Source organism: Necator americanus, chromosome IV, assembly GCF_031761385.1.
Source record: "Necator americanus strain Aroian chromosome IV, whole genome shotgun sequence".
NCBI classification, from domain to species: domain Eukaryota; kingdom Metazoa; phylum Nematoda; class Chromadorea; order Rhabditida; family Ancylostomatidae; genus Necator; species Necator americanus.
This window is the reverse complement of record NC_087374.1, coordinates 30,824,047-30,836,075: the sequence shown is the minus strand read 5'-3', so window position 1 is coordinate 30,836,075 and position 12,029 is coordinate 30,824,047. Positions and strand designations below refer to the sequence as shown.

The following is a 12,029-nucleotide window of genomic DNA, read 5'->3' as shown; positions in this document are numbered from 1 at the left end:
CGAACAAGCTTTTGTCAAAATCTTTGATTTTGAGTCCTTTTTCCTGCCTTTAGAGGTAGCATACCACGAATCTGGAGTGGTACGGATTTCAGGTGGAATATCCGTATACGAGGTCGTAGATTATGAAGATAGAAGTGGTTCCGCTCATCTCTTCCTGCATCACTGCTACAGCCGCTCATCGCTGCACATCGCGATGGTCATCTCGATTCCAACCCTTTTCTCCACTTCATCACTTCGAGCGCAACCGCTTACGTAACTGCACTGTACTTTATGCCGTTTTGACCCAACTATAGATGGTGATCCACAGTTACTGTGACGCAAAAATCTACTCACAACTCCGCACCAGTTAACCCAAATAAGGAATATTTTTCTATTCAATAGTCAGCAAATTTGGCATAAGTTTTCACACATCAAATACAGGATGACCGCCTTTAGCTTCAATACAAATATCCAGTCCTTTCCGGAAACTTTTGAGGATGTGCGCGATCAGTTCCAATGCCCATGCCTTACCCAGGGGTCCTTCCAGCGAATCCAGTGCCTTCTGCTTGAAAGGGCAGGCTTTTTTGCACTAGAACCGAACAAAGAGCAAAATTCCAAAAGATCAAGATCGAACGAGATTTACAGCCAAAATCCGTTTTGGAATCCGAAAGAGTGGTCTCACATTTCAGTGTCTTCTTTGCACCGCGACCGCGCACCCAATTTTGCTCGAAGGTCCAATCAGCATCCTTACCGGCTCCTTTGGCTCAGAGAATCACTGCATCTCTGGATTTTCCACAGCCCTCCGCCCTTCACGCGAACCACCTTATATATCGTCACATGATGTAAAAATGCGAGCCAACGCTATTAGAAGTCAGAAATCTGCAGCGGAATGTGTAGATTCGGTTGAGTTTAACTTTTTGACATCCTGCTGTGTGACATCCTCATATGAACGAATGTTCGTTTGTATTTTTGATGCAAATAACGTTTTCACACTAGCACCACTACCCTTCAAAAAAAACTTATGGTTAAGAGGATACAAAGAACCACCTTTTCTGTTCAATAACCAATGAAGTATTAAGCTTGAGAAAGAAGATAAGAACTCTATCTCTTTATCATCTTTCTAATTTCTCATTTTACTTGAGGCGTTTGTTAGAAATCAAGCTACATGTAATAAAACAAGTTGATTTCACCCACAGTTCTTCATCGATAGTGGTGTCATCCAACAAAAACACGTCGTTGATTTGTAAACCTTGTAGTGTACTCTTAATCCTAAACAGCTTTTTATTCCTTGTAAAACATTTCGTCTAAAAATACTAAAAGCTAAGAAAAAAAAAACGTTTTTTTGAGGACATACCATCCCGAATACTCTTGAAGAACTGAATCCATCTTGTAAATGTCTTCGAAGTTAACATGAGTGGTCAGTGAGGTCACTAGTAAGGAAAGTGTTAATGATATGAGCAACTGTAATCAGAGTGTTACCTTTAGTCTCTATATTTGCCCACTGTGGAACCTTCACTCGCACACCAACGTCTCCAATCTCCATTGGATTCTCGATCGCAATAATATCGAGAAAAATGTTGAAACGGTTCTTGTTACGTCCAAAAAATCTCCGGAATTCTGTCTCTACTTTACATCCTGAAAATAAACCGTTTTGTCCTACAGTGAACGTTCGCACCTTCTTCAAGAGTGGAATGTTCCGAAGGAAAATTACCTGGCATGTCAGTGACCGGTACAACAAAATGTATTGGAGTCTCTCCCAAAGTCGATCCAGTACCAGCAAAGTGTGATGTTACTGCTTTGAACGCATCACGCAAAAAAACACAAGGCTTGGTGTCTCTACCACCTGCAATTTCTTACATGCATTTGTAAAAGGTCTAGTGGTATCTATCGAGTGGAATGACACTCTAAAGGTCACTGAGTCTACAGAGCAGAAATGGGGTAGACCTGAGAATGAGCCCGAACGTCCTTAGCTGTAGGTGCACCACCAACGTTAATCGCAAAGACGAAAACGATCAAAGATATATTCGGGTCATAAATAGCTGCAAATTGGAACAGTTGCGCAAAAGTTTGCTGAGCGAGAGAAGGTGCAGTGGAGCTGCCGGTTGCAATCTAGCGATCTTATAATCTCGCTCCGCCTGTACTGTAGGGATTAGTGAAGCTAACACGGGGCCTCGATCACATTTCGATCGCAACCGTCAGCTAAATTGTGCACGGCTTCGAGTTCAACAATTAACGCAACTGAACCCGGCTCCAGGTCGTTTTGTCCAGGCTACAGGCAAAGAGATTGACCTAAATGGAAAAAGGCCCATCTCGATAGTCAGTTCGATTCTCAGTAGCAAGCAGTGAAACTATGTGACGTTCAAACGATATGAATTGGGCTGTGAGCATGATTGGTGTTTCAAGGATTTTTAAGGGGGACACTGACCTTGTAATTGCGAGTGTGTTAAATAGGTTTACCACCAATCGTTGGCGTTCGCATACTAAAGGTAGGATCACAATATCCCAGTGGATACATAGGAAGTTATGCCAAGAATTCGCCAATACAAACACAATGCAGCAGGACAAAGATCATTTGATCAAAGCAGTTTACGTACTCTTTCAGAACGACTGACCACCTCATAGTGGTACGGAGTTGATTCTGGGCATCGAACTGCGATCCGCAGAAAGGGAAGTCCTGTGGAAGTCTCCAAGCAGGGAAAGAGTTCGACAACCTCGAAACTTTCGTCTTCTTGGAAGCCTAGCAGAGAGTAAACCACTACTAAAATTGTCATCTGTTTCAAAAAAAAAGTTGCGAAGGGATTTGGTGATCCATATAGATTGGCACGACCTGTGTTGAGGCCAAAATTCGCCATTGTAGGGATGTTTAGTGTAGAAAAATTTCCGTGTCACGTACGAATCGCTTCAGTTCCACGCTCTCTGCGACCTGTCGTCTCAAACTTCGACGGACGGTATTGCGGTCGGTGAAACGAGATCAAATATCAGGTTGTTCGGGAGGTTTTTGATTCTAGACTGCGCCAGGCCACGCGTGCATCATTCGTCATAGAGACTGTCTCAGACTTCAAAGAAACAATGCAAGAAGAGTATCCGTAGACGCAGACCTACATCTCCCGGCTCATCTCAGCCCCGGGGCTTATCAAATTCTACATGATTGCTCGGCAAGAGGTCCAGTGCAGAAAAAGCGATATGCGGCAGATGAGTGAGGATACACTGGTCATTCACGGAGAAATGGGTCTACAACGACATGTAAGGGGCTGTGAAAATAAATAAAATAAAAATAAACAAATTAGTAATGTATTTGGAGATAGAGAAAGATAACCGTGGCAAGAAGCCCTTTCCATCTTTCTTGTCCGAGTTTTCAACACAAAACTATCAAAGGATGAAGTTGAGGAAAGTAGATTTGGTGGATTTAGATTAGGGGAGCGTTTGGGGTTAGGAGACCGGAATGAAGACGGTAATCGTCAATCGTATAGCCATGTTGATGGCGGCCTCTTTCATAACAATTTTCTTTCAAGAAGGGAGATCATTGTCGGTGGACAGCGCAATCGCGCAACGGCAGGACCGAGAGATCGAGCACATAATAGCCAGGCAGATGTGTGTATGCTCGATCTACTCCCTCTCGGTATTAACATACTTTTGTAGTGATTACGATCACAGTCCTCTTCGAGCACTGAGCAAAAATACCAGAGCCAGCCAGAGAATGGAAAAGAAAATCTCGACTCGAAGTGCCCGTCGACCTACGACATGCTTCACAGGGAACAAAATCAAGATTGCGAGCATACATAAAATGCCTCGAAACCATATGTGGCAAAAAATTTGGATTGAATTTTGGAAATCGTCAGAGGATTATTTGATAGAAAAAGGACATCGACGCTGGATCAAAATGCGTCAAACACTGTGGCAAAGACCAACTTCAGGTAAGCTAAGCAAAAAGATCTTTGTAATGACAGGTACAAGGAAATTTTAAAAAAAAAATTTTACAAAGAAAGAAAGAAGAAGGGATTCGCATTTTTCGTTTTGCAAAAAAATTCACTCGATCCTTTTTTGATCATCGACTTCTGTGTCAAACCCGATCATTCCCGCAAGTGAGGCTTCAGTTGGTGTGGTCGTCCGCTTCATGTAATTTTAGCGTCGTACATGACGTTCTATCTTCAGAAAGAAAGAAATCCGATCAGGAAACTGCGAATTGTACCTTTCTGTAAGAAAGGTGACAGAGAGAGTCTTCGAAACTACTGTTCTATATGCTTGTTGAGCATTTTGTACGAAGTAAATATCATCCTCGTCCATATTAATCGGTCTCTGAGTGGATCCTAGCTCCAGGAGCAACCTGAATGCCCTCTAAATTCAGCTGCATGGACCATATTGAGACCATTTCGGAAATCGAAGATAGAGGTTTGTCGGGGCAATCACTCTTCGTCCTAACCTCCTATGAGAGAACTTCTACACCGCGATGGCAAATGCAATACTCTCTGCGTTAGGGGGTACGACAAAGACGACAATAGGACACTGTATCCCCAAAGCTGTTCACTGCTCACAGCTTTGGATAATGATGTTTGGAAAGAAATTGCACTAGTGTTGACTGAAGATTTTGCAGCATTTATACCCTGCAGATTGCAGCTGACCAACACAGTTCTTTTTAGAGCTGCGTCACGCAGCGACGGACACCGCTGCCATCTAAGAAGCTACTTACTATGAGAGATCATTGAGAGATGTCTCCTTAAGTTTAGTTTTCACAACATCTATTTTCGTAGCTCTGATTTGAAAGAAAAATACCCTATATTTGTGACCTAGCGGAAAGTGCTGGATACGGCGGACCTGACGAGGTCCTTGAACCGTATACAACTGAGAATTTTGTTGAGATTACGGATAATGAATACGAGGCAAAAAAACGACTGAAAATCTGGGATCCGTAAGTTCAGCGAAGGCGGACACCTCAGGATCTGAGAAAATAAGTTCACCCACTGCCCAATTTATTTCAACCAATTTTTTCTGTTTATAATGTCACTGCTTCTTCCTCACTTGATTTCTTTCTTTACACTTTTCAGAATGGGGGCACACCAATGTGCACAGACGTATGTATGCTTTTCAGCTCTTTATAGTTTACCTTTATAGTTTGCGGTGAGGCATCTCTTCCTGTCATTGTGAAGATAATGTTCAAGCAATTTAATGTGATCATTCGTTCGAAAATGAGGAGAGAATATTCTTGTACATTACTCTCAACGGACAATTTTGTACATTGTGCCCATCATACCTCACTTCATTATTAAGGCTTTGTATGTCGCTTTAAATTACCCTCAACTGTTCTAGGAAAGTCATGTGAATAACTGTATTTTGTGACGACGTTTCATTGCTATTACCGAGTCTAGAATAGGAAAAGGGCCCAAAAATTTTCCACTACAGTAATTTTGAACGTAAGTGAACATGCATTTTACCTAGGTAATATCCTCTAAAGAGAGTGTCAGGGAATGCAGCACTTGTTTGCCATCCTGCCAAATCGACCTTAACATTAAGTATTACTTACACGTAATTCACAGTATTATTTGTACTTGCAGTTATGAAAAAAAAAGAAGCAGAAAAGAAAAAGCATCCAAAAGAAGAACTATGAGATACGGATTTGATTTTCCGCCACATGTTAACTTCATTACGTACACGATTAAAGGGTGCAGCAGAGGAAAGTTAGTGCAAGCCGGGAACTGGCAAACGTTATCAGATTCTTCATCTTACAGAATCTGGGCGTAGTCTTATCTTTTGTGTAAGATTTGTAAGATGTCGCAGTTCATCCGTTCAACATGGATCGATGAAAGGAAACGTGTCTTATAGAGCTGTCATAGTTTTCCGCCACAAGAAGTAATCCGTAGCAAGTTTTATAACTATCGAGGAGTTCAATTGTTGCGTTTTTTTTTTGCAAGGTTTTGAAGCGAATTATCCTGCACCGACTCATTAAAGGCATCACCCCACGAATCTGAGGTGATGCAGATTTCAGGTGGAGTATTCGATACAGGATGGGAGACTACGGAGAGAGGGTGGGGGGGGGGGGGATTCCGCCCATTTCTTCCTAATTGCCGTAAAAAAAGGCCCGGAAGATACGGCTTCATTCGTTTTGGCCCACCATTTTGTACAAGAGGGTCGGTTGGAGCGCGCCAGTCCTGTGCGGCGCCGCATCTTCCGGGCCGTTTTCTACGGCAATTAGGTACAAATGAACGGAATCACCTCCCTCTCCGTAGTCTCCCATCCCGTATACGAATACTCCACCTGAAATCTGCACCACCTCAGATTCGTGGGGTGATGCCTTCGAAGATAACGAAGATACAACGCGCGAACAACCAATTTCACCCTGCCGATCCACAAATGACCGTGTAGACAGGAGAGTCATCGAAGTGTTGTAGCTGTACTCGAACTTAACGCAGTTAGTTTCGCACACAGACCAAGGCCGTGATGTTAGAGTATACAATGTATACTAATTTGCTTTCTTCAGGCTAGGTTGTAGAATTTGCAGTTGGACCTGTTTCACACTTCTCGACCATTGTTGCGCAACGGTTCGATGTTCCACTGGTGATAATTTGAACGCTCTCAAAGCCAGCCAAAATCAGTGACCTGGCATCAGTTTTCTCCTGGGAAAGATCATGGTCTCGATCCAGCGGCAAGCCTCCATAAGTCATTTAAAGAGTCACGTGCGCGCTCCTAAACGCCTATGATTCTGAAATGAAGTTGGAAGTGTTGGGGTGTCGCAGAAGTATTCGTCGAGCACTTCATTCCTGCCCTTTATCCCAACCTGATGATACTGTTATATCAACGAGATTGAAGATGATTCTTGACGATAGAACATTAATCACTTCTCCCGACAATAACTTTGAGGCTGGTTGTTCTTGCATCTGATATCCGAGCTATCATCAATATCATCATTTGAGTTGTTCCAAGCAGTGAGGTCTGGTGTGGTTGTATAATCATCTGATCACTTCAGCAGCGGTAAGCAAAGCAGACATAGAACTGGACTACCCAAAGAAGGCAGCGCTGGTTGAAACCCCTTTTTCAAATAAGCGATGCGTGATGGATAAGTTGAGCTATGTTAGTTTCCATTGCGAATTTCTTAGCAGCTGCAAATTAGAAAGTTTAGCAGATAATATGATAAATATGCTTAGGGACAATGAATAAGTACAAGAAGTTCTTGCCTTGGATGACTTTCCGGGAATATGTACAGTAGCTAGTCGATATTGCTGCGATACTGGTACTTCACACGAGATGGCCTTGTATAAAAACTGGATCCGTGATACCTAAATGGACCAATGTGAAAAACATTGTGCGCTGAAGTTGCGTCTATTTACGGAACTATTTCAATGACGGCATGGCTATACCGTCCCGTCAGAATATGACAGATTTCTTTTCCCACTATAGTTGCACAGCTCCAATAGGTTCTATTCAGTTTCAGACAAGGCTAGTTCTCAACAAACCTTGTCTGCTCCTAGAGAGTGATCGAGAAGGAATACAAAATCGACTCCATGTTCAGTGCCGGAACCAGAAACTGGGCTACATTGGGGATTCGTCGACTCTTTCTAGAAGTAACGGAGGCAGTTTTTTGAAATTGATAACATTATGAACTGAAACAAACCGCTGAACTCTGGCAGAAAAGTAAGAAGAGTACCACTGGTATGCAAGAAGAAGACCTCATAACATGAACGATGAAGTACAAATGAACATTACACAAGTCACTTTTATGATTGTAAACACATGCACTGCTTCGCTCCTACGAATTTATCGTGATTCTGTCAACAACAACGAAGCCTTTCATTTTTCCTCTGAACTCGATGAATCGGTACAAGTCTTGTCTGGTAGAGCAAAATCGCTGGCACGAGAGAACGGCTGGCTTTAGCAAGTCATTGTGCAGGCTGCACGCGTGTTCATCAGTTTCTAACAATTCTGGGTTGGAGTCAATCACGTAGGTGAATCCCAAAGGGGATAGGTCAATATGTTAGTCAATATGTACCGTACCTTATCCGTGTGCAACTTATCAACAGCTTATTTTAACCCTTCAAGTTGCCTCGATAATTAAAAATTTCCATTGGTGAAATTTATTTATTACGCAGTTAAAGTGAATTAAAGTTATGACATATGGGATATGGTTTAGTAAGGTAACAAACAGCACCTTTCATTAAAAGGAAAGGATACATTGCTTTAAGAACATTGCTCCGAAACAGGGAAGCTTTTTTTTGAAGATTTTGCTGGTATAATTTCATACCTTTTGGTCCGAAACTAATATGGAAAATATTAAATACATGAAGAACATCCATGCAAGGGATCATAAAGAATTTTACCGAGAAAATGGAAAATATTGAGTATGAGGGAACTAATAAAAGAGTGACTATCCGGTATCTATAGTGTGCTGAACCTGATTGAGGCCCCTGGTCCACAGCACTTGATGGGGCAACGTGATGCATCACCGTCTTTATTGCGACCGTAAGGAAGCAGGGACCCTGAACAAAGTGGAATTTTCGCATTTAGTGTGAGAGAGTTAGAAGAACACATTTCCCACCCGATAATAACGAGTTTATTATCACCACTCGAAAAAGCAGCTCCGATGCTGTTAGTGAGGGAAAAAAGATATCGGGACACGCGCGGAATTAGGGATAAAATTAGTATAAAGTAGGCTCCATGAGTTTTGCTCTCATAGTAAATTTCATGATTAAAACAGGCTTCAATTTGTAGAGAGAGACTTCTTCTATATTCCCTCAGGATTTGATGCTTCTAGATTTTCTAGTTTTTTTTTTGAAACCTAATGGAGAAATATTCTAAATTTTGCCTTAAATTTTCGAGTTTTTCTGAACTAGCCTCTAAGAGATTCATAACACTTACAAAGACAAAAATCTGCAGTGAAGGGTTTTCCTTGATGCTCTATCAAAATAAGGCATCAAATTTTTTAACCGCGCTACCGTCATATCGCGACGGGAAAAAGTGCGAAGTCTCAGATTTTCAGCAGCGCGTCGCAATCTGTGCGACTTCAAACAAAGTCCAATAACTCAACTCATTGTTTGTAGAGATGTAGTTTGTTTCTGAAAAAGATTTTTGCTGCCACAAATCATTTTTATTTTCCACCAGATAGTTTTCGTTCTCTGAAAAGCTAGATGAGAAAAAGTTGAGAAAAATGCTAAATTGCATAACTTTTCTCAGACAGCTTTCAAAAGAAAAACGAGAGGGGTTCTGAAAAAGATATTTCAACCCTTCTATAAAGCGAATCTTCTTTTACAGAAAGCAGCCACCTTTGTCTTCATTCGTCCCTTCTGTAGTCCGTTATTTATTTGTATTTTAAGTTACTAAAATCAAACTAGTCCAGCAGTAATTTCCAATCAGGGCCTGATTCTAACTGCTAAGACGACATCTAAGCAACACCTATATGCGGCGAACAGTGCTTTAAACAAATAAAATTTCAGAAAAACAGCCAGCTTCTCAGTAACTTTTTTCCCGTTTTTTTTTTAAATTAGGATTTCGGCGGGGATCGAACGACTCATTCTCTGTAATCAATGTCTATGAGTGAAATTGTGTGTAGGAAGTAGAAAATAGTGAGAAGATGCTTCTAGAAAGTGATTTGCGACGTTATTAGGTTTTTTTTTTCAATCCGCAAAAAAGAAAAGTTCCGGCGGGGGTCGAACTCTCAACGGGTCGTTTTCATTGTTGGTGAGTAAAGTTGTTTGTTAATAGTAGGAAATAGCGTGAAAATGGTTATAAAACGTGTTCTCTGTCGTTTTCAGCTGTTTTTTTTCCATTTTGCATAAATAATGGTTCCTGAAGGGATCGAGCTCCTGATCATATGTTATCACTGTCAAAAGAACTGTAATCACTGTGTCGTCGAATACACGTTGAGACCTTCCTCATCAATTCAGGTTATATGTGCGCATATATACCGACTTACTCCTAATCCTTACAGTGAGCTATCAGTGGCGTCTATATTTTATTACATTTTTTATATTTTTATTTTACTTGCGACACTTCATATTAATATCCTGTCCAATTTGTTTCTTTAATTCTTTTCATTGTAACTAATTACATACCTGCCATACAAGAAAGATTGAGAAAGAAGGGGTCGTTTCCTGGAGGGTCTTTTTGGAAAGGGTCGTTATCAGGAGGGTTTTTTTCCCAATTTCTTTGACTCTTCTCCGAAAGTTATAAGACCACGTGTAGTATACACGATGATGAACTATAGTCAACCACCTACCAGTCGAAGTCTTTGTTTCTTTTTTTGATACTGCGTCGTAGGGGAGGTTGCTTAAAGGCATCACCCCACGAATCTGAGGTGGTGCAGATTTCAGTTGTGGAATATTCGTATACGGGATGGGAGACTATGGAGAGGGAGGTGGTTCCGTTCATTTGTTCCTAATTGCCGTAAAACACAGCCCGGAAGATGCGGCGCCGCACAAGGCTGGCGCGCTCCAGTCGAACTCCCTCTGTAGAAAATAGTGCGCCAGAACGCCTGAAGCCGTATCCTTCGGGCCGTTTTTACGGCAATTAGAAGGAAATAGACGGAATCACCCCCCCCCCCCCCCTCCCCTCTCCATAGTCTCCCATCTCGTATACGAATACTCCACCTGAAATCCGTACCACCTCAGATTCGTGGAGTAATGGTTTTAAGTTGTGCTCCAACAAGTTCCTCGGATCCCAACCATAAAGAAATTGTGGACGCGAAGGTTGTAAATGCTTGACGCGTATCTGCCACGAAAAAGACTGCGCCGGGTTCCACTAACAATGAGTTTGCCGATTCTTCCTTGAGTGTTTTGGCATAGGCAAATGTGTTTCCTTTTTCTTTTTAGTGCACCATTCGTGTATGTGAATAAATAAAAAAAGGGCAACAGGAATGATTTCCAATCAGCACATGCTACTTTCACAAAATTGAAGAAAAACAAGTACCGATGACAACAGCTTGTTTTTCGAACAGATCTTAGATCACATCTTTATTCCTTCGGAACGCACCCTATCCATGAATCCCACCGCAGTAAGTCTGCTGAGGTAGCATGTCACGAATTTGACGAAGTTGGGGTCTATGTAAAATGTAGAGTTCATATTATATAGCAGATTACGAATGTGGGAGTGACCCCGCTCAATTGCCCCTAATCGTCTCCAAAAATCGCGTGGGAACCGCCTTGTGCCTAGGAGGTTCTTTAGAACATGCTCTCTTGTAAGCACTACTGTTATCTCAGCAGCCTGTTCACTGGTTTTACTTGAACAGGCTGCAAAGTAAGGTCTCATTGATTTCCGACCGCTCATTCGGCAAAGCAGTGCGTGCAGGAGCGACGCGTTCTAACCTATCCCGTAGAAATTAAAGCTGTTTCCCACGCCGTTTTTCAGGACGATGAGAGGGATTAAGCGTGGCCAAGCTCATTTTCTTAACCTTTAACTCTATACTGTCCTGCAGAGTCTTTACATCGTCAATTTCCTAATATGTTGCCTTTAAATCGGTCCTTTCTTTCAAACAGCCCTTCTTTGTCTATTCCTTTTCTGATTCCAAATACTATTGGTAGGTCCAAGAATCACTCCGGGTACTAATGTAGAAAAAAATGGGAGTACAGTATGACAACGATTTACTCGTATTAAATAATATTACCAGACGGAGAAGATTTGAGAATCCGTGTTTGGTTGAATTAACGTCTTTCAAACAGCCCTTTTGTTTCATTTTTAGTGTTCAAAAATAATTGCAACCGTCACTGCATCCGAACTATATACACACTGAATTTTAAAATGCAAAAATTATCATCTATAACAACGCTCCGAATGAGCTCTCCTAAACTTTAACAAATCCATTGGAAGGTAGGGCTAGTATGTGATAGAATCGGCTAAATTGAATAGAACCCCATGCGCATCACGATATTGTCCTTCGCTATATCCGCTGCTTTCCCTTTCTTTAAACTTTAGAGCGGTTGCAACATGTAAAGAAGATCTTATCTTTATTTTTTTTTTGAAAATATTGTACTGATTTTAATATTTATCCTGAGCTGTACAAGGAAACAAGACAACATTGAACAAAATAAGCTTAATGACCCGTATAGAAGAACTATGTATTTTCCTTTGTC

At 41.5% G+C, this 12,029-nt stretch overlaps 1 protein-coding gene across 2 annotated transcripts in view; it reads right to left on the bottom strand.

Annotated features, from left to right (window-relative positions):
* The window catches only part of RB195_003301 (uncharacterized protein), a gene marked incomplete at both ends in the record, with an annotated part of 28,490 nt that extends 20,848 nt beyond the window's left edge, over positions 1 to 7,642 (bottom strand). For both annotated transcript variants that reach the window (XM_064200900.1, XM_064200898.1), the window contains 8 exons: positions 1,174 to 1,248; positions 1,334 to 1,409; positions 1,459 to 1,614; positions 1,691 to 1,822; positions 5,409 to 5,475; positions 7,146 to 7,247; positions 7,425 to 7,526; positions 7,583 to 7,642. In XM_064200900.1, coding sequence (XP_064056779.1) covers positions 1,174 to 1,248; positions 1,334 to 1,409; positions 1,459 to 1,614; positions 1,691 to 1,822; positions 5,409 to 5,475; positions 7,146 to 7,247; positions 7,425 to 7,526; positions 7,583 to 7,642 — 770 coding nt within the window. The remainder of the gene's footprint in view (positions 1 to 1,173; positions 1,249 to 1,333; positions 1,410 to 1,458; positions 1,615 to 1,690; positions 1,823 to 5,408; positions 5,476 to 7,145; positions 7,248 to 7,424; positions 7,527 to 7,582) is intronic.
* Between the last annotated feature and the right edge of the window lie 4,387 nt (positions 7,643 to 12,029).